At 39.9% G+C, this 22,320-nt stretch overlaps 3 protein-coding genes across 4 annotated transcripts in view; 2 read left to right on the top strand and 1 right to left on the bottom strand.

Moving 5' to 3' along the window:
* Positions 1–5,078, bottom strand: part of LOC124215959 (uncharacterized) — a 33,187-nt gene extending 28,109 nt beyond the window's left edge. Inside the window, exon 1 of the mRNA XM_046619931.2 lies at positions 4,677–5,078. Within this exon, the coding sequence (XP_046475887.1) occupies positions 4,677–5,063 (387 nt within the window). The 5' untranslated portion in view covers positions 5,064–5,078. The remainder of the gene's footprint in view (positions 1–4,676) is intronic.
* A 2,922-nt stretch (positions 5,079–8,000) lies between these two features.
* LOC124216392 (dihydrolipoyl dehydrogenase, mitochondrial) lies at positions 8,001–11,757 on the top strand. The gene is made up of 7 exons (XM_046620873.1): positions 8,001–8,158; positions 8,995–9,283; positions 9,735–10,101; positions 10,254–10,598; positions 10,681–10,772; positions 10,892–11,217; positions 11,352–11,757. Exons 1-7 carry the CDS (start codon positions 8,117–8,119, stop codon positions 11,415–11,417), a joined length of 1,527 nt encoding a protein of 508 aa, XP_046476829.1. The 5' UTR covers positions 8,001–8,116; the 3' UTR covers positions 11,418–11,757.
* Positions 11,758–12,112: 355 nt separating this feature from the next.
* Positions 12,113–22,320, top strand: part of spg (dedicator of cytokinesis spg) — a 33,544-nt gene continuing 23,336 nt past the window's right edge. For both annotated transcript variants that reach the window (XM_046623685.1, XM_046623684.1), the window contains exon 1: positions 12,113–12,371. In XM_046623685.1, coding sequence (XP_046479641.1) covers positions 12,335–12,371 — 37 coding nt within the window. In that variant the 5' untranslated portion in view covers positions 12,113–12,334. The remainder of the gene's footprint in view (positions 12,372–22,320) is intronic.

Here is a 22,320-nt window from a genome sequence, read left to right as displayed (position 1 = left end):
CCTGTAATATGTTTACCCGACCCACATTCGTTATTTGCGAAAAAATAATTTCGGTAGAGTGGAAATTGGCGTACAGTCGTTAATTAACAACGAGGCATCACGTGGGCGGCGATCTGTCGGACGGGTGTATCATAGGAGAAGGGACGGCGGGGGTGGATAGAGGAAAACGTCGATGGTTTACGAACTCGGCACTCCCATTAACCCCCAATGGGTCTTCACATAATACATTTACATAGCGCTGGTTATATACCCCAGATTTTTAACCCGTGTGATCGGAAGATTACGCGGATGACGTGATCGCGATTATTTGCAACCCGCGAGCATGTTCAACGTCCATATATCGAACGATGAACGCACCTGACGTCATTGACGTGGACACGATACGAATAGAAGTAGAAAAAGTCAGCCGGTGAAATGACGTATTTCAATGAGAATTAGAATTGACGGATGCGAGCTTTTTTCCAAAATCCTCGAGTTATCTTATAATCCTAATAATCATTTTCTGCTCTTTTTTTTTGTCCCATCAAGGCTGATCACATCCATCGATCATCGCATTAGGTAATTAATAACCGAGTTCGTTAATTAGATAATAAATATGCTGTGATCAGCGACAAATGAAGTTTAGGAAAATCTGGGTAACCGGTCTGCCTGGTTTCGTGGTAAAAACTTCATCATCATCGTCATAGCGTTCGTTTTTCTGCATCCCCATCAAGGGTGATGGTACCTACACCTAAATGTGCGGTACATGCCCATATATTTATAATACCTTTTCACCTTCGCACATACCTATTCTCTAACGACTCTTCAAAGATTCCATCTCAGGTGGCTACTTCCGGGTCTCGCTTTACGCTAACCAATCTTTTATGCCCCCCCATTGATGGTTGAAAAAAAGTCTCGCTGTAATCTATCCTCTGCAGGACCGGAAGTGAGCCGTTGACACGTAGGCCGGCAAAAAACAAAGAAATATCGATCCCGAACCGGGTGGTATACCACCTGCACCTGCACAGAGTGGAACCCTCAAACGCCCTTAAGGACCCTGAAGAGAAAGAAGAGGAGGAACCTTGAGGACACGGGAGAGGAAAGAGTTGCGGGAGGGTCGACACGTGCACGTTCTACGTTTCACACATATCCAATATAATTCATGAATGTGTAGTACGCGAACCTTGGGTACCACCACATGACGGTACATGGGTACGTGCAAATATGCCGTGCGTTTCATTTGAATGATGCATAGACAGGGGTTACAGAAGGGGTTTGAAGTGAAGTTTTTGTTCTTTTTTCGAAAAATTGTTTCCTTTTATTCAGGAGCAGAATCCCAATGAGTAAAGGAAACTACGAGACTCCGCACTTGAAGTTTTCAAATGAGCTAGTCATGTCTGTCAGGCTGTCACTGAGTATTAGGGTGTTTATTAGATATATACAAGATAGTACCGAAGTGTCGAAGATGGTTTAGTAAAGATGTACATATCGTACATACATGTATTGTACAAGACGTCAATCAATTCAAGAAGCGATTTAATCCTTAGGTACTTGTAACTAGATAGACGGTTGAATCGAAATCTTTTATCTCTGAAAGTGCTTCGAATATTGAAGAAGAGAGAATAATAAAAGGCCAACTGTAACATTCGCGTATAATGAGGTATATAATACCTGCAGCTTACGATCCTTGCTGTCCAAAAGGTGTGCAAAAAGCGGCACGCAACGAGTCTCCGAAGGAACTTGTTTCGGAGGAGAATCTCGTGTTCCCAGATTTGCGTTATCGCGTTGAAGGAATTGAAAAATTTATCACTTGCCCGATACTGGACGACGATTTTTAAGCCAGCTTTATACAAATGCGTCATTCGAAGCTCCGTCTCCGGTTCGAAAACTGTTTAAACGCCACCGAAGTAAACAGCAGACTGACTCTCGGGGTCGGCCTAACAGCTGGCCATCAGCAACACGCTGGTAAGCCGCCTCTTTACCACCACCTACAGCGATTCTCACACCGAGAAACTCCGGGGTGGGCTGTTTCCTGGAAGTCATCTTCATCGGGGGGATAGTGCAGCATGGCAAACCCTTGACGCACTACACGGTCCACGATAGATACGCTCTATTAACGAGACCAAAATCCCATTCGAATGAAACGCGGCCCGGAATCAAACTCGTTACAAGTCGCTGCATGCCCACATGTGCTGCACCAGTCCCCATTTCCCTGAACAAACGTTCTACACCGTGATGATTTTTACATCCTTTGGTCCTAGTCGGTTTCCCACGTACGGGATCTCGGCTTTCCTTGGTACAAACATTGCAAGAAGGGAGAAAAAAAGCACGCAAATGATTTTTTTTTTTATTTATCTTTTCTTTTTTTTCTCTCCTTTGACAGCATCCATTCGTTACCGTGTCACGTTTACGTTCGAGCAGCCTTACGTCGAAGCCGCGTTTCACTTAGACTCTCTGATCAGATTTCTGCCCGCTCTTCTCCGGCTCCTGGACTTTCGTTACATGACTTGATCTCGGTGGAATCTCGGCTTGATAGCCGGTGGAAACGCAGCCTTATATTCATACCTCGGACAAAGAAATGATCTCGTGCGAGAACCGGCTGCACCGGCATCGGAGTGCAGCTCTGCTGCAGGTTGCGCGGTGCAGCCTGACGTAGATTAGCCGGCTGCATCCCCTGGACCGTTTTTTTTCTCTCATTCTATATTTCTCTCTCTCTCTCTCTCTCTCTCTCTCTCTCTCTCTATCTCCCGACGTGCTTTCCTCAGGCATTTAAGGGCATTCCAGGTATTCATCTTTGTAATAAACTCAGCTACTCCATCGAGCATCACGCTAATCCTGAACTGATCCTGCGGATGTGATGCTTCTGAACCTAGTGTTGATGCTGCTGCGATTAAAATAGTCCCGTTCATGATTTGTTCTATGATCCAGGCGCTTCATGCTGTGTGGAATGGTGTTATATCTGGTTGGATCACTCTTCAATGCCCCGAAATGCCCGAATTAAATTTGCAGTTATACCTTCGGTGTTACCAGAAACCTGGGTACGATAGTAAGAAATTTACGATTCACCGGTACTTCGAGAAGACTTACGAAGGAAACGCAACTTTGATTTGCAGATTCGTGTCAGCAGCATGTTAAGAATAAGCGGTTTCAGACTGGCCACGAGCCAGCCTTAAAACTTACCGTTCTTACACTGCCCGCGCCGGTTCCAAGTTCATGCAGGATAAAAAAAACATATTATCCAATTTCAATTTCGAACTACAAATTTAGATTCGTGATTAAATATTTTAAAGCCCTCGGATACCATATTACATGAAAATATGACGATTTTTTTTAATTTTGAACCACTATAATGAATCTAACATTACAAATTTACAAAAACCCCCGCCTAACAATTACTACCATAATCGGAATATTTTTAGATTTTTTTCGACGATATTGGATCGCTATCTTCGATCTTGCAAATCTAACCTCAAATTCGTGATTAACGACCCAAAAAAACCTCACGTTACCAATTTTCATTCAAATCCATTCATCCATTCTCAAGATATTCTAATTCAGAAATAGTACCGTACCGATAAAAGCCAAAATCTGATAATTTCTAAGTGTGGAAAAGCCGCATCGATTGAGACCAAAATCATTAAAATCCGGTAACTTGTTCTCGATATATCATCGGTCAAAAAATTGATCACATACGTACATGCATGAACACACTCCAACCGTCCGAAAATGGTCGGGGGTGATACTTTCGACCTTGAAGCGTCGAGATCTACTGAAACCTGAACTTTTCATTTTCGTATTGATTTCAATAGCTTTTTTTTTCCTCTGGAACCAGATAAATGGGAAGTTAAAAAAGAGTTCACACAAGCTAACTTGATCCAGAGAGACTTAATAAATGGCCAACTAAATCAAGAGGATGCGATGACCTCGCAAACGGTCGGAATCCATTCGAGTCATTTTGCGCATCCAGACATCTTCAATCAACTCAAGCACATACCCGTTGCACCCCTTGAACCACTTTGCATTAATCCAATGGCAAGCAGTTTGATTCTCACGAAGTTTGCAACACGTTCGTTGAATTGTTATATATATGTATGTGCATTAACTACGCACGCGTCGAATCGAAGTTACTTCTAATCGAGTAGCAAAAACTCGCTGATATTATTACGATTTTTAGTTTTATCGTTCGTTTTCGTCGTTGAAAGAGGTTCGTTGGTAAAAACACGTCGGTGGAATGACGTCAACGGTGACATTATACCATCGTCGCTCTGCGACCAGGGCGTGTAGCTTTGTGTCAATGAAGCTTCCCATCGGGTTACGTACTTCGTGCTCTTTTTAGTGAACTTCGACACGCGATAGAAGACACGCCGTTAAACGACCGCTTCACAACAACTCACCGGGCAGACACAACAGGTTGTTACTACTTCGAAACAATGTCCACCAAAACGAACCGACATGAGCTGAAGCTTATAGACGACTTTCAAAATGGATTACAATAAGATCCAAGACTTTCGCTTCGGAAGTAAAAACAGCTATGGAAACAACAGTGAGCAAATGGGTAACATCCAGGAAGGCACTCAATTCCGGTTAGTTTATTACACGTAACATACAGAAGTAATATATAATATCATTCCGTGAAAGTTTTCTACGAAATGGAAGAAACGTTTGGCAAGGGGAGTAAAAAAATCCTGGAACCTTACCTCTTTTAGGATTTTAGACGAAGGCACTTTGGCTGCTAACTCTTTCGCGAAATCTTCGCTGTTCCAGGCGTTCCTCGATCCAATTTTATCGCATTGATCCGCCGACAAGTTGTCCTCGCGACTGGAACTGGCAGATGGGTTATCGTTTCGCGAAGGATCGATATCGGCGATCTTGATCGTTGGGTTTTTTTGTTTCTTCGAAAAGTCCGGGTCGCTGTAGCATTTTTCTAAACTCGCAACGCGCTGCAGAGCCGTCGGCGAGTTCGGAGTCGATCTGCTGGATGTCTGGAACTCGTTCCTCAGCAAATCCTCTGTGCTTTTATTGCGGATTCGCGGAGGATCTTGATCCCGGTACGCTCTCCTCTCGATCCTCGACATGTCGCACATCTTCGAACCCGTCTCAGAGATTTTGTACGCGTATGGAACTGCTAAATCGAAATATCTTACATCCGCTATTCGAAACACGTTTTTTTCCTAAATTTAGACTAGTAAATAATACGGTAACTCGTTTACGGTCTGGATCGTTTATGTAAGTACGTAGTAAACAAAAAAAAAAAAAAACCGGTATTATACACACCGAAATTATTTTATCCTCGATATAATAAATCGGAGCTGTTATAGCGCAAGAAATTTTTTTAGTCGGTACAAGGTTTTCTTGTTTCTTTTAAAAATATTTTATTACCTCAACATTGTACAGACATACGCCTTGCAGTCGTCGTTTACTTTCTTCACATCACCTGGTCCCAAACACTATAATATGCGAGTAATATAAGTCCACATGGCTCAGACTGAACTTTTACTTTACTTAAAAATGTTAACGGTCCTTATGGGTTATATTTACGCGCCAAAATCGAGCAGCATGTACACGACGCTCGTAAAATCGCGGTAAGTTTCGTAACGATTTTTTATTAAAAAGTCAAAAACGAATCATAATTTAAACGTTGGCCAGATCTTTCGTCGCCGATAAACGCGTGAGCTCTTCTTTTTTCAAACTGCACGTTAAATATTTTACAACCAATTATACGTATACACACCGTTTTCGAAATATCGAAGCGACCAATCTTCGACGGGTGTCAGCCGCGAATAACGCTGCACGTGCATACGCGACGGGGAAATGGGGCAAATGCCCTGCGAGATGGCCGTGCGTCATCCACGGGCACATCTGTCGCCCCTTTTCCCCTCGCCGCCCCGCCCTGAAACCCTTCTGCAGTTTTCTAGGTGGTCGTAGACCGTAGTTCCCACCGCGTCACCCTATTCCCATAAAACGCGGTCCGCGGCGTCCCCTGCAATGGGCACGGAAAGCCGACTTTCAGTGACCGTCGACTTTGCTGATCAACCCCTCCGGCATTGCTTGGGATTTTTGCATATGGATTACACGCCTTGGCTTGGGTTGCAACGACGCCGAATGACGTGCCGGGCTCAATGCTCATGCGTCGATCGATGCGGTCGTCCCTTATTGACGCGGGAAAAAAACTACCCTTTTTAAATTTTACTCCATTGCGGGACCGTTTCAGCTGCGGCAGGACTCATTGTCAATGCAATTTTCATCGTGACTTGACACCCTGAGTTCACTCGGTGAGGAAATCTGACTCATGATGCGCTCTGACCGGTATGGATTAAATCGCTAATCTGAAGACTGAAGAAACACAATCGTAACTAATGGGAACGCCGCAAGTTTTTTTTTTTTTTTAAGCAGATAGACCATTTCCTTCATAATTAACCTGAATCGTGTAACTCGAAAAATTTAACAATGCACGCACGTATTTGTTTTACCTCAATTTTTTATTCTTATTAAACAATAGTGCTATGGATTTGAAGTAATTTATTCGGATTCTTGGTAAAAAAAAAAAAATTACAATCCGTTGAAATTCAAATTCTCTTTAGTTTTTGTCAAGTTTTCAGAAACGGCTTGCCATCCTCTTGACTTTAACGACGTCACGACAAACGCTCAGCTATATGACGGAGAGTCGGAGTATCTATCGAACGTCTGGACGCTAGCAGAACGTGGAAGATGACTACTGACGTCATCACATTCCAAGATCCTTAATCTTGTAGGATGCTTGTCACGCGATGACGTCAGCTTTACGACCACCTCGACGCATTTTTAATCGCAAATTCTCCCCTCAGACAACCACTCATCTGGTTTATAGGAACCTTAAGTAGCTATCGAGTGGTTGATTCGATTGAGCTTTTAAATTCTAGACTCTGAAGTTGGTTTCAGGCGTTTCATTGAATTCGTTAGATCGAGTGTGGTGTCGATAGAAGTGAAAAAAATATTGCGAAAACAGTTCTGATTCAAGTCAGTAACGCATGGATGAGAGTTACGAGACTGTTGTGGCAACATTGGGGGATGTGTTCCGAAATATGTTGCCAGTACTGTGAGTTTCACTTTCAAGAGAGATAGGAAATGGCAAAAAAGTCACACGAGTGACGGAGAGCGTCGATAAGGCTAATTTGTAGTGCTGGCATTATACCTTTTTAGGAACACACAGCGCGCCTCCGCGAAATGAAAGCCACAGTCTGCATGTCACCCAATTGATTCGACGTCCGTTACGTGCAAGGTCATCGGATCATTCGAATATGAAATATTTTTGACATCCTTTAAAATCAAATTATTCTCGGAGTTCGATTGAATCGATAATCTATACGTTGAAAAAAAACTGTCCAATGGAATCATTTCCTGGTAGTTTCTTTTTCCGTTCCGTTATAATGCTCATCGATAGTAGCGTGAAAACCTCTTGCGTTTATTCGTTACTTCCGTCCTGTTCCTTAAACACATAATCTAGCGCGAAGTTTGCTGCATAATTTTCATCGTTAAATGTGCGTATACCATATTGTCTGCAATATAAAGGGGAAAGTACCGTTTTTCTTTGATAGAAAGCAGTCAATGAACCGCGTTACGAAAAACTTTAAAAAGACAGTTACGAGCGATTTCCTTCATTGCGTTGAGCGGTAATAACTCGCGTGGTTTTTCGCATTCGCTTAAATACCCGCATGAGTCTTTTATTACACTGGGTACATCATGGTCTCAAAATCTCACTGGCAAATGGCTGACGCCTGGCCACCGTAAATCAGATTTAATAAGTTCAGCCGGATTCATCCGACTGACGTAATCAAAAATTGTGGACACTGGCGCCACCGCTCATTCGTTCGAGATTTAAATGCTACGCGGTGTGTTCACCAACCGATAACAACGCGACCTGCACTGCAGCCAGAAGTCGAGAGCCGTGATTGGTCGAAACGTTGCGACCACCTCATCGCGGGCCAATCATAGTTCTGCGTGAAGTTGCGCAGTATCGAATAGCCCAAACCCGTATCGATAATCCAGCATTGAGACCATCTGCAACTTCACAGTGTTCGGGGTTTTCCTTTTATTTAAGGTGTCTAACCCCTCTTTTTCCCCTGACTGAACCAACTTGTAATATCGACGAAGGGTTGCGATGCAGGCGAGCCTTTGGAACCTGGTAAACACGTCCGTTCGGGTGAGAAATTAAACGAGTATAATTCTTACGCAATTGTTATTTGTCTATTAACGTTTCTGAATTTCTCATCGCCCACTTCTTCCTCTCCCCTTCGCATGTCCGTGAAGGGCAATCGTCTGCTAATAAGCCAAGCCATTGCTCTGCAATCCTGGTTATGTCATTTGTATAGTTAAAACTTAACTCTTATTCGGCAGAAAATTATCTACCGGATCTATGCCAATTTTTGTAACACGATCTATCTATCCGACCCTTAATCAAATCATCCTTTGCTTAAAATCTACAGTTTTATCACTTCTTTCCTGAACTCGGGACTAGATATCCGGTCGTTTCCGCCTCCAATAAGGCGAATATCTTGACCATGAATTGTTCATCTTTTATGAAAACATCTACAGTACATTTATGAAAAAAGAAAACTACCGTCTTTCCAACTATTTTGAAACAATGAATAGTAAAGGTGCATCCTCAATTTTTTCAAAATTTGAATAGCTTTTCAATTAGATTTATTTAGCATAAAAATTGTTCCCGTAAATTGACGAATTAATTATACGAAAGAAAAAGTCAACCTGGATTGACATAATGTGAAGCATTTCTACAGCACATCTAGGTAGCAGAATATTGAATAAAATTTAATGTTCTCTTTATAAAATAGAAATAACGATCCTCATAACTTTGCTATTTTCTATTATTTACTTAAGAATTATTTTTCGGACACACCTGTGACACACGGAAGAAAATCGTGTCCTGTATTTATATACAAGACATTTATCTGTTCGATCATATTTACTTTCAAATTTCATCACGTTTTTTGAATAAATAATAAATTTTCTCCACACCAGCCGGCATGCGTCAAACGAGTTGTAAACCCAGTACTCTCGGTCGCTCAGCAGCGAAGGTATGCCAGCTCGATCGATGCTGACGTAGTAGTGATTGGATCAGGTCCTGGAGGATATGTAGCAGCTATAAAGGCCGCCCAATTGGGCATGAAGACTGTGTGTGTGGAAAAGGACCCAACGCTCGGTGGAACCTGCCTCAATGTTGGATGTATTCCATCAAAGTCTCTCCTTAACAATTCTCACTATTATCATATGGCACACAGTGGAGATTTGAAGGATCGTGGAATCGTAGGCAAGTAGTTTGTTAGAATTGTAAAGACTTGGATCATCACAAAATATTTGGCGTTTTTTTAAACTTATTGAGAAAAATTTAGGAAAATCAAGGAAATTCTACACATTTCTAGATCATAAGTATGCATCTGTAAAAGATTAATATCCTCGAGTATTCTCACATTTAGATTTTGGTAACATCTGTTACTAGATTTGTTTGGGCCATGTCTGCATTTCATATTCTCTTATCCATATAGCTGATAACAGTATGTGAAAAGCTAAATTTGATATTCAACTAATTAAATTACAATAAAAAATTACGCATATTTAATTCTTCTATTTTGTAAGTTGAAAAAAAAAAGAGGAAATACCTATTGGTATTTTCATATGTTGTTTTCGACTGTATGCAATAGTTTTGAAAATAGCAATGATTATTTGCAACACGACTTTATTTTACCTCGTTATGTTCACAGTCGAGAATGTCAAGTTAGATCTGGACCAACTCTTGCAGCAAAAAACGAACGTGGTGAAAGCCTTGACTAGCGGAATAGCTGGACTTTTCAAAAAGAACAAAATCGAATGGGTTAAGGGACATGGAAAAATAACTGGAAAAAATCAAGTTTCCGCACTAACACCTGACGGCAGTGTTGGTACTACCATAAACACCAAGAATATTGTGATCGCTACGGGCAGCGAAGTGACACCCTTCCCTGGTATCGAAGTTGACGAAAAACAAATCGTTTCATCGACTGGCGCGTTATCATTAAATCCAGTACCAAAACGATTGATAGTTATTGGTGCTGGAGTCATCGGCTTGGAGCTCGGCTCAGTCTGGCAAAGGTATTTTACCATTTTTCCATGGCAGTTATTATTCGGTACTGTCTACCCTCAAAATCTTGTTATTATTTCTTCATCTAAAAGCTTCTAAAATTCTTAATTTAACAAACAAGGAATACAAAGACAAAACTATATCGACTCATTCACATTGACAGGTTGGGTTCAGAAGTAACAGCCGTTGAGTTCATGACGTCAATTGGTGGTGCTGGTATTGACGGAGAAGTCAGTAAAACTTTACAAAAAATATTGGGAAAACAGGGTCTGAAATTCAAGTTGGGAACCAAAGTTACCGGAGCAACGAAAACCGGTGGTGAAATCAAAGTTTCGATCGAAGACGCCAAGGATCCGAGCAAAAAGGAAGAATTGGGTTGCGACGTGCTGCTCGTCTGCGTCGGCAGAAGGCCATACACGAACAATCTCGGCCTTGAAGATATTGGTATTGAAAGGGACGAAAAAGGCAGGATCCCAGTTAACAATCGGTTCCAAACTGTCATACCAAAGTGAGTGTGCGCTCTCCGTATCATGACTTCAGTTTCAAAAAAGGTGCTCAACTCAATGTTGATTTATTTTTTCGTTGTTTAGCATCTACGCCATCGGAGATTGCATCCATGGACCTATGTTGGCGCACAAAGCCGAAGACGAAGGCATCATCACGGTAGAAGGCATCGCCGGAGGTAAAGTAAAAAAAAAGAAAACTCCCCTTGGTCTACTGAAAAACCTACAAACCAAACCACAAATCGTTAGAATTCACCTAATTCACGGTAAATCCGAATCAAGTCGTATATTTTTAAAGGCGCTGTTCACATCGACTACAACTGCGTACCAAGTGTAGTTTACACGCATCCCGAAGTCGGTTGGGTCGGCAAAACCGAGGAGGATCTGAAGAAAGAAGGCATCGATTACAAAGTAGGAAAGTTCCCATACCTAGCCAATTCTAGGGCTAAGACCAATATGGAAACGGACGGTTTCGCCAAGGTGTTGGCAGACAGTAACACTGATAAGATTTTGGGTGTTCATCTTGTTGGACCGTCCGCTGGAGAGCTGATTAACGAGGCTGTTTTGGCGATGGAATACGGCGCGAGTGCTGAAGACGTCGCGAGAGTCTGTCACGCCCATCCGGTACGTAACATACTTACCACTTTACAGACGGGTTACGTAAAACGATCCATACGTCAAATGGCTGTGATTACAAAGCGTATTTATCGTCAACCAGAAAGGAACGATTAATTAATTTTTCCTTTGCTTTATTACAGACGTGCTCCGAGGCTCTCAGAGAGGCTCATCTCGCGGCGTACTTCGGCAAGCCTATTAATTTCTAAGAAATAATCCACGGCAATAGTCCGAAGCGTTGTGAAGAAAGATCGTGAACGCCCCACTTGGGTAGTTCGAGTTGTAATAATATCGTGTAAGCAAGTCGTAATTAGCTAAAAGGCAATACCGTCAGATGAAAGAAGCAATGAGAAGACGAAAAAACACCAAGCAAAATAAAACAAGGTTGTAAATAAAGTAAATATCGTTACGCAATGCGGGATCCCGGGGATTCCGATTACGATAACCGACAGTTCTATTACTAACGTAATATCACACGAACCCCTATGTATTTATTAAAATATCAAACAATAAAACCCTATCTGCTTTTGCGAGCAAGTGGAAACCGTATCAAGGTTCAACAATGTAATAACACCTCTATCCCTGATCGGATATCAATCAAATCGCAAACTCGCAAGTTTTAAGAACTCTTATAATAACTCGCTGTTACAGACAAATTCAATTTTTTCCCGGAATATCATTCTTGCACAAAGTTCGAAATGGCGAAATTCCGTATTTGGTTAATATTTGAGTGTCTTTAAGCAAAAGCGAAAGAAGTTTGAAAAAATCTTCAGTCATCACACCGTCGGACTATCCTGCGCTTCGAATTCCACGCACAAAGCGAATGACGCTGGTTGTTCGATGAAGCGAGGGATGGCAGCACGCGAGGATCGAATCGAATTGGATAAGCCAGTGCTGCCGCATCTTGGACCGCGAGTGCAACATCGTTGGACATACGGTTGATCCGAGAGCTGAACGGAGCCGAGGGGCAACTGCTGCGTGGTGTGTGGCAGCAGCACACACCCAATGTTTGTGTTTTCGAATATCTCGGGAGGGTAATATCGGCGTGATAGAATAACACGGTAGAAAAATGTTCGTAACAAGCTAGAAGTTAAAGGATGTAGCCTGTCCGATATCGAGTATCAAGATGTGGACACCGACAAAGACGACGAAGTATGGCGTTGGTAAGTCTAACAACAGTGCAACAAAACCTTGACGCGTTTCGTTCGTCCAGTTCGAAACTGTCAAATAACGTACGAAATACGGACATACTGAGAGATAGATGGGCCGGATACGCCGAGCTGTCAATTGTTTTCTGTCTCGACGATCGCTGTCGGTATTATAGAGTTCCGTAATTAAAAATCCGCGAATCCAAATCTTCTCGCGTCCGTTTCCCATCTCCATCCCCTCGTTTCGCCGACCTACGTAACGATCTCTGCAGACTCAAAACCGTCACATCACCTCGTCCGGGCGGATTAGCCGCACGCTAGACTCGCGTGTGCGTAAATTTTCCCCGTGTGCGTATTCGTGCACGCGAGAGGCCCATTCATCCATTGATCGAACCTCTCTGACAAGGAGAGACGACGGCCTCTGTCACTCTTGAGGCTCGAATTATCATTGCAATTGCTCGAACTCACCGCAATTCATCACGACAATGTACGCGGCCACTCTCGCTCGAATTTAATACACTCGTACATCAGGCGGGACTTCGCATCGCTATCGCACACGTAATTGCGTTAATTATTTCGGTAGCGTGTGTTTTTCCGGGCCACGCGATTATTGTACTTGCCAGCTCGCGTGTCACATCGTGTTGAAGTTAGTAACATTACCGTGACGATTCATGAGGAAAAACCGTTATTTCGCGATTTTGGAACTGTTTGAAATTCGGTAAACCGCGATCAAACAAAACATACTCATATCTTACAATCTTGATTCCTTAAAAATCAATTTTAAACTAAGAAAATAGTGTTCTTATCTCAATGTTTCCTTACGATAAAGTTACTAACTTCAGTCTCGTCGCGTATCGATAATTGGCTATCTTACGCTACTGGAAAAACCACCGGAAGATTAAATTTTTCTGCTTATCCGCAGCTGATGAACAGTCATTGATAATAATCAGATTGTCAACCTGCTCTTAAATTTTCTATGCATATATCTCGTATCAAACGTGTCCTACATCGTAGTTCTGGGATAGGATGGACAGAAGTAGGTTTATTGTTAGCCAGATAAGTAAGTAATCGTAAGGAGTGCGTTTCTGTTCAACGGAATACTGCATGGGCAAGGTCAGGCACGATTTGTTATCGCTGATTCGTTGAATCTTGTTTACCCACTGAGTCAAGAGCTACAAGAGCTTGAAACCCTAGAAAAATAGTCAGGGAACTTCATTCGGAAGCTTCAAAGTCGCATTCAGGGTATTGACACTTCTATTCTTGTTTCCTTGACTTGATAACTGATATTTGCCTTCGATTCAACGGCGCTCTATTGCATCGACACCAAATCTTTTCGTTTTCCATACGAACACGTGAAAAAATTTGTATTACTCTTGTATAAGTCAACCGTGATTGTTGTTCGCGAAATGAAAATTCTTTCATTTCTTTGACGTATGTATAGATTAACAAACTTCAAGTTGAGAATCTGCATCGTCACTTGAGAGAATAACTTACGATCAGGTAAAAAGAATCGAGCAAAAAAAGAAAAGAGAAGAATACATTGCGTATACGTATATACAACACGTCAGAAGAATTACGCAACGAATCCACTATACACGTGCATATTGCTTATACTTATATACCGTGTACGAAATATTCCCACCCCCCCCCTCCCCCCAAAAAAAAAAAAAAAAATTAGAACTGATCGCGTACACGTATAATAAATACACTCCGATTAAATCGCATCGTTTGCAAATGTTAATTATAAAATGCGTCGTCGAATTCCATCGCGTGTGGATTAATTGGAATGTGTATAATGCGCGTATAATATCCATACACCGCCGAAATGCGTACCGTGTAACAGCTGCGTGCCAACGAACACTTTTGAGAGATATTTTTAAACTTTCACGCGAAAATCTGCAGCGTACGGTAAAAGCGTAGTATCTGCAGGGCAGCAGCGAAGAGAGCTGGAGAAAATCGCATGGACGGACGGAATAATAGACAGGGATTGAAGATCCCCGGAATCGTTTTTAGTTCCAGGTTGGAGAAAAACCGGGAAAAGTTTAGGGAATTATGATGGACCACAGTGACAAACGTACTTGTATTTTATAAGTCGGTTTCAAAGTTTAGCTATGCTTCGTAAATTCATTTCAGCTAACTTTCGTAAACGGTATATTTGTTCAATTTCTAATTGTTTGTACGAAACGAAGTTAATACTACGTGTTTCTAAGATCCAAAGTTATATATTCAAGGAGCTTTTGGTCATAAAAGCTGCCCAACATTACGAATAAGTTTCGTAGGAAAATGTCGGTGAATTCGGAATTTTTTTACGTCGAAAAGTCGGGGAATTTTATTCGAACAAAATTGTCACCACCCTGAAATTCACAGTAATACTGCACCTTGTTTGAAATTCCACGCAGTACAACCGTAAAATTTTTCTCGAGGGAGGCAGATTTTACCCCGAGATTATATTTCCCCTGCGTCGAGTTTCGGATCTTTTTCCTAAAAATTCCTAATTCAACAACGCTACGTTTTACCTACCTACCTTATTACATGTATATGATAGCTCCTCTCTCTTTTTCTATCTCTCTCTCTCCCTCTCTCTTTACGCCCAAGTTGTAATTCCACGCACGTGGCTACGTCCCTACGCTACGCGCCTTGCACTAAATACTAATTCGGTTAGCCACCTACAACGCGACGTTTAAACCGCACGGCGCAGTACGTTTAGTATCGTTATTCTATGGCACGAATACCTGCGAAGACTGTTGAACGTGATAAAAACCAGAAATCTCTTTTCGGAAGATTCGATGCATCCTCACCGCGTGGGTAAAAGTATGATAAAATATATGCTGAAACGATGTTATATATAAGAGGAGATTTTTGAGACGTTTTAGAAATGTTTATAACGAACGAAAGTCGACTTTTTTTTTCCCAATCAATCACTTGGATAGAGAAGAAAAATTTTACGATCATTTGTCGACTGAAGGATTGGCTGAAAAAATTACAGGATTCCAGATTAATCTGAGACTTTTGTTTTACCTGAATAAAATCGTGAATAACTAAAGAGATATTGTCGAATTTCTGGAATAATTGAAATTTTAAACACGAACTTTCTCGTCGTTTTTAATATTAGAATTTCAGTGAAATATTTATAGCATACATCATGTGGCGTGATTCAGTTTCAAACAAAAACACTCTGACGTACCTGAATTTCGTATAACGAGGACTCGAAGAAAAAGATAATATATAATCTGAAATAGTAGATTAAACTTTTCTATTCTTTCATTATTTCAATTCTTATAGACACGAAAGATAGGTACACATATATCTGAAGAATTTCAATTTTTCATTTGAAAATTCTGAAAATGTTGGGCCAGTCTTGATATTCAAAATTAACGATATTACCTGAAACGATGAATCTTTTTGAACTGTGGAATCTAGACAGAGGCTGTCGTTATATCAATAAATAAAAATTTGCAAAAATTTACAGGTATATATATACAATAATTCAGAACGTTCAATTGCACTTTCAATTTTCATACGCAATGTTATTCTTATTTTGACATAACATTCTCGAAGTATAGTACAATTTTACTGTTCACGTAAATTCTTTTCTCCAACCTTTCTGCTCCCTGTAAAGATTTTTCAAAGAAGCGAACCGCACAATACGTCCAATTTTTCATCTTTCAAAATAGAAGGTGGAAAAAAAAAAAAAAAATCCGTCTGTTTCAACAAATGTAGAGGAGGTTTGACAAAAAAGAAAAACGGAGAAAAACTGGTTTTTTTTTTTTTTTCAACTGCACAGTTTCATTATTTTATCGCTTGACATCGTCCGTGGAGAAAAAAAAAAATGGCGCTTCCGGTCTTTTTTTAATTATTATTCTCTTGAAATAATACGCGTAGCTTGACGATTTGGCATCGAAGTGTGCCTGCCTACATTGTAGCAATGAAAAATGCTCGGGGTAATCGAGACTCTCGGGAGTTGAAACGCCTGGTACGTTTTCGGCTGTTTTGTTTACGTCTGCTGGGCTCATTTAAACCGCTCCCCTTTACACCGAGGTCCATTCAACCCTCCTACGCCGACGAGCAGCAGCCAGCTAGGTTCGACTCCCCTCGGCGACTACGACGCTCTCTGTTTCATTCTCGAAAAGCGAAGGGAGTTATTGATTTCATTCCCGAGGCCCTGGGTACCCGGGAAAACTTGGGAAATTTCCTCTCTGCCCGATATCTACGATAGGGTGTTTCGGAAAAAAACAATTTGCTATTTTCCTTTACGGCAACCCTCGGAAAAGTTTGTTTAGGTTAAGAGAAAGATTTTTTAAAAAGATGAGCGTTTTACGTCACGTGGAAGATCAAGCTCGGTTGATTTTTTCATTTTTTGTAACATTTTTTTTTTTTTTTTGAATTTGGGAAGAAACACGTTGTATCGCTTCGGTTATTATTTCTTTCCTGACATTTATATTCAACCCAAAGATCACGATCCGTAACACAACGATGTATCAAACGGGAATCTTATTCTCGTTAATTAAAAGTTCGTATTAAATTACAACTATTTTATGAGATTGTATTAATAATTAAAAAGTCATTGAATACGCTTATCAAACGTCAAACGGAGACTAGATGTTATATAGAGTAACGGATACTAGACTTTCCGGTATCAGCTGGAAAACTAATTTTCAATTTGTACGTAGAACTATGTTTTGTCGATTGCAGTAAAAATTGAAAATAGTTTAGGACTGAGCGGTGACTAAAAATTTCTGTCAGTGGAAAAATGTATAAAAGTGAAAAATCAACTGAACCCGATCTTCCACGCAACGTAGAACGCTCATATTTTGACAGAACCTTTCTTTTAACCTAAATAAACTTTTTAGGGTGTGCCGGTGGTGGAAAATTGCAAATTATTTTTTTCCTAAATACCCTAAACTACAACCTGCACATACACATTTTCGACACCCTACGACTCGACCTACGTCTCGTTCTCGACGTGGGGGACCGTCCCTCGGCATTTTGGGCCCCCTGCCTGCATGGGCATTCATTCCCTTTTACCGAACGAAGGATGTAACGCCCAGAAATCGAATTTCACCATCGCGAGTAAAGCTTTCCTGAACGGAACAACGTGAATTATAATTGCAGAGCTTACGCCAATTATAGCGATAACTATAATTGAAGAGGAGAATTAAAAAGGCTACATATACATATATTAAAAAACAATGCCACGTACAGGGTTTTTTAATTCTCCTCTGCAGTTGTTATGCATGCAGCAATATTTTTCATCAGTATACAGATTTGTATATTATAATTGCAGCAATTGGACTGAAATTTACGACTCGGTGTGTAAACAGATTTCATCAAACCTGTTGCTAAACATTTAACCGTATAATTGCTCCAAATTCTACTGAATAATACCGCTGGTACGTTAGCCGACGTTGTTTCTTTTTTTCGTTTGATATAACTACGGACTTTTTGTTCAGTAAGCGTAAAAACGGTATTTTAATTTGCATCGAATACAAACAAAACAGTGCCCACAGAACGAGAATCGGAAATTGTACCTTCCTGTATAAATATATATGTATATATAATAAATAACAAGATTCTGTCCTGAAGAGTAAAAAATGAAACTTGGTAAGCTACGATTCCAAAGCACGAAATGGTGAAACTGATGCTGAACATTTCACAAGATTCGTATTTTTTCTACATCGGAAGACAGCGTCAACAAGAACTTATATTTTCGGCGTAAACTACGGATACGTAAATTGACAGCTCCGGGAATAATCAATGAAACATCCGACATGAGTTTAATAAACATAATCGTGCAGGAAGGTACAATTTCCGATTCTCGTTCTATGGGCACGTTTATGCAGGGCATACAATCATAAAGCTGTCACGTGTCAACGGTCAAAGACACCGCGCCGATGACTGGGAATGAATGAATGAATGAATGAATGAACGAACGAACGAACGAACGAACGAACGAACGAACTCGACAATATCGTGTTTGTATAAAAGACAACGCGTCGAACGTGTCGGACAATGACATGTGTTTGTACTTTAAACTTGCATTGTGATGGCAAAAGGTGTCGAATGTAGGTGTTAGAATTACAACAATCTTATCTTTACACCGAATAGAGGTACACACTGATTCAAAAGTGCTTGTGACACGTACGGAATTATTGTTCGAGATGCTTCGATCTGTTTCTTCGATTCTTTCCCTATTTTCTGCGTTTTTTTCACCTTCTTTAATTGATTTTTTATTCACCATTCTTTGCGGCGCGATCAAGCCAACTATTCCAACAATATTCAAACAGTTTTTTTTAACGATACCTGTTTTACTCAATTTTTCTAGTTACTGTAACAAATGAAATTTTTCTCAGTGTACGTACAATTATTAAGATCACGCGGTACTCCTACTTTTATCGACCGAGCAAACTCACCCTTTTTCTTGTTGTATTGAATAAACAAACGAACAAAAAGGGTGTCAAATTACGACGGTGCATCGCTATTTTCTAGCGAAATTTAGGAAAGTTATTCATATCCCGAAAATCGTCGAAAAATGGCTGATTGAGAGCATCTTTTATTTACGAAATTATTGTAATTTATAGTTCTCAATATTGCTTGAAAACAGTCTTACGATGGCTCATTTTACTCCGCATTATTTCTGGAATTGCGCAAAGTATCTCAACTATGCACTTTTTGGCCCCTGAAATGCGGGAAATGTGGGAATAGTAACACGTGTCAAAAAACCACACATTTTTGGACGATTTTCGTGATACGAGTAACTTTCCTGAATTTCGTTACAAAAGTACAAATTTGAACCCTTTCCGTTCGGTTGTTTGTTCGTAATATAGAAAGATAAAAGGGCGAGTTTGCTCGGTCGGTAAAGGTAGGAATACTACATGACCTAAATCGCGTGAGTAACGTTGAGATGCGTTTACAAATCTATGCGTACGATAAACTATTTCAGATACAGCATGCATTTGTGTAATATACTTGTATTATCGACGTATATAATGCGTACAATTTGTTCGCAGAACAGGCATTACAACCACGAATAATATGAATAATAAGTTCAACGTATTCGTAATGGTAGTAAAATATGATTTATTGGTAACCACGTTGTTTCATCTGCGTCCTGAACTTTGCCACGCATCATTTCGGCACTTTATTCGCGAGATTGTTTAACGAACAATGGAAACAATAAAACGTTGTACCGAGTTTTGTATTCAAGGTTTTTCTTGTTAAAAATGACCAGACAAGTTTATTTATACGCATTTAAGATAGTGTGACGTATCAGGCAACAGGAGGCTTTGTGACGTCTGTCATTCGCAGCCACATTTTGTCGGTGTCGCCGTATATTAATTAGCGAAAATGTTTTATTGCGAGAAATTTGTTTGCGGTAACTTGATTACACGGTTTGCAAAATCAGCAACCGCCGTCTTCTTTTCTCTTATTTATCATATGTATGAAAACGAATTTTTATTTCCCTTTCGGAAGCGGAAATCATACTTTAAAACCGAACGATTTCCTCTCTCTCTGTCTCTTTATTATACTAGAAATCATATTCCTTGTTCTTTTTTCAACATGTAATTATTGAATCGTGAATAAAAATGAAGCGCGATTTCTAAATCGAAAATATTTGTACCTATATATATTAACGTGCAATAGAATGTTTCGTTTGAAACGTTTTCAAGGTATGAAAGAAGGATTAAGGAAAAAAAAACAACGTCCTGCAAACCAAAGGAATTGTTTTAATAGTATTGTGTTGAGCCGGGTTTAAAAGTCAGAATTTTCAAAAGTTCCAAAAGCGCCAAATTCCGAATTATTTCAGTTGCGAAACTTGAAGTAGCGAAATCCAACTTTAACGAAACATCAAAGTTTCGAATGGTCCGAAAGGCGACGCTCAAAGTTCTGAAAGGACAAAATGCCACGAGGGCGTAACTCCGAAAAGTTAAAATTTCTGAAATACAAAAATGAGAAAATTAAGAAATCCGAAATATCGAAATCCCGAATGATCGAAGATTTTTAGTTCTGTAAATTTCTGTCTTGGAGAAATTTCCTCGCTTGACGCAAAAATGCAGAAATTGTAGAACCTAACTTTCATACGTATCTGTAGGCATTCGTTCCTACGACTGCTTCTTCTTTTTCTTCGTCCTTTTCGTCTTCTCTTTCTTCTTGTCGAGCTCTCGCGCGAACTTTGCACGTATTTTATATGGAATTAAGGCCGGGCAAGTGTTTGAAAGCTTTCTTCCGGTCGCGGCGACGCAAGGAAATGGGAAAACTTGACACAAAGCTCCGTCGTTGATACGAGTTCAATGTCCGAATTTTCACACGCCGTGTTTCAAAATTCTAAACTTTCCTAGGGACGGTTTCAACTCACAATAGACACAAAAGTCGTGGCGAAAAAAGTCTTTCTTTTCGTATAAAAATCTTCACACGCTTTGATATAAAACAATTATAATTACACTTGTATTCTATACATATATATATATATATATATATATGTATCTGAGGTTTGAATTGAGATATATATATATAACGTAATAATTCTGCGTAGGTATAAATTAAGGGCACCAGCTGTATAACAGTTTGGTTAATTTGCTCTGTAGTAAAAAAAAAAGCTCACCCACGTTTACTTCATAAATTCTCGGGACATGCGGTGGAATAAAAACGGGGAACAAATTAAAAGATTACACGGTTCTCAGATTATAGACGGTAAAAAACCTTCCTATAATCTTTTTAAATCCATTAGATCTGTCAAATTCTTCAGTGATTTAACAACGCTTCGATTATTATAATAATATAATATACATGTGTAAATGATTATAATTGATTGGTAATGAAAATAATGAGTCTGAAGTTGTCTTTTTTAATATACCTTTTCTCGTTCATAGTTTGAAAAAAAAAAAAAAAAAAAAAAATTCCAAATATCTTCAAGATCAAGTTTGTATTTCCGTTGTCGAGAAAACGAGAAGCTGCCGCACGATGATCGCACAGTTCGGCGAATACGGTGAGAAATTCTTGGAAAAATTCGCTCCATCGTGGATTTCTTAATTGACGGGAATACCGAAATATTTCGTAGACTTTGCGGTACGGAACGAGGAGACGTGAAAAGAGAAAAAAAATAGTTCATCATTCACATCGTTCGTCGAGGGGGAAAAACTCGCGGCAGTAAAAGGAACGTAGAATGTTATACCAGTTCTACCGCTCGTACAATGTGTGTATGCATGTATGTACGGTTTGCACAGGTATGTCGGACTTGTACGTGTCGCACATTCACATATAATCGGCTTGCTCATTGAGATGCATCTCGCGTAGGAGCGACGGAGGCAGGAAGCCTGTGTCATACGCGCATTGTTAAGCGTTTCCGGTGACTTTAGTTCTTATCACGTCAAGAGTTCTCGGAAGAAATAAATATATATATTATATATATGTATGTATATGTATGTACATATGGGGCATTCCATGACATCTCGATCAAGACTCTACGTCAATGTTTTTTTTTTATCTTAAAAGTACACGACGACAAACGCCATCGCAATGTTTTTCAGACTTTGTCAATCCAGTGTATATACGAAGTATGATTTAAAAACATGAAACAGAAACCCGCACTTTCTATAAGCTGATAAAAGTTCGGTAAAATTCTTGTGAGGTATAAGAAAAATTTTGACACTTATTAGAAGATGGAGATTCCATAACTTCGAAAGACGAATTAGAAAATTAAAATATTATTATTATTCGATTGCATTTTTGATATAAATATAAACACAAAAATTTTCATTCTTTATAGTAATAATATAATTTTGGTAATGACAATTGTTTCTTTTTTCATCTTGCTTATTTATTTCACGAGATTTTTCTGAATTATTTAGAGATTTTAGAAAGTAGGGGTTTTCGTGTTTTTGTTTCAAGTTTTTTAATCGTACTACAGATAAATAGTTTTGCTGGATCGAAAAATTGTGCAGAAAAATTGCGATTGCGTTTTTCGTCG

This window comes from Neodiprion pinetum, chromosome 4 (assembly GCF_021155775.2).
Source record: "Neodiprion pinetum isolate iyNeoPine1 chromosome 4, iyNeoPine1.2, whole genome shotgun sequence".
In the NCBI taxonomy this organism is placed as follows: Eukaryota; Metazoa; Arthropoda; class Insecta; order Hymenoptera; family Diprionidae; genus Neodiprion; species Neodiprion pinetum.
Note: the sequence above shows the minus strand (reverse complement) of the source record. Positions and strands in the feature narration are given on the sequence as shown.

What these genes read in the sequence shown, in the direction of transcription:
- LOC124216392 (XM_046620873.1), top strand. Translation starts at nt 8,117, where the DNA reads ATGCAGGCGAGCCTTTGGAACCTGGTAAACACGTCCGTTCGG. An exon ending in TGGTAAACACGTCCGTTCGG is followed by an intron (nt 8,159 to 8,994) that starts GTGAGAAATTAA and finishes TCTCCACACCAG; the next exon opens with CCGGCATGCGTCAAACGAGT. An exon ending in GAGTCTGTCACGCCCATCCG is followed by an intron (nt 11,218 to 11,351) that starts GTACGTAACATA and finishes GCTTTATTACAG; the next exon opens with ACGTGCTCCGAGGCTCTCAG.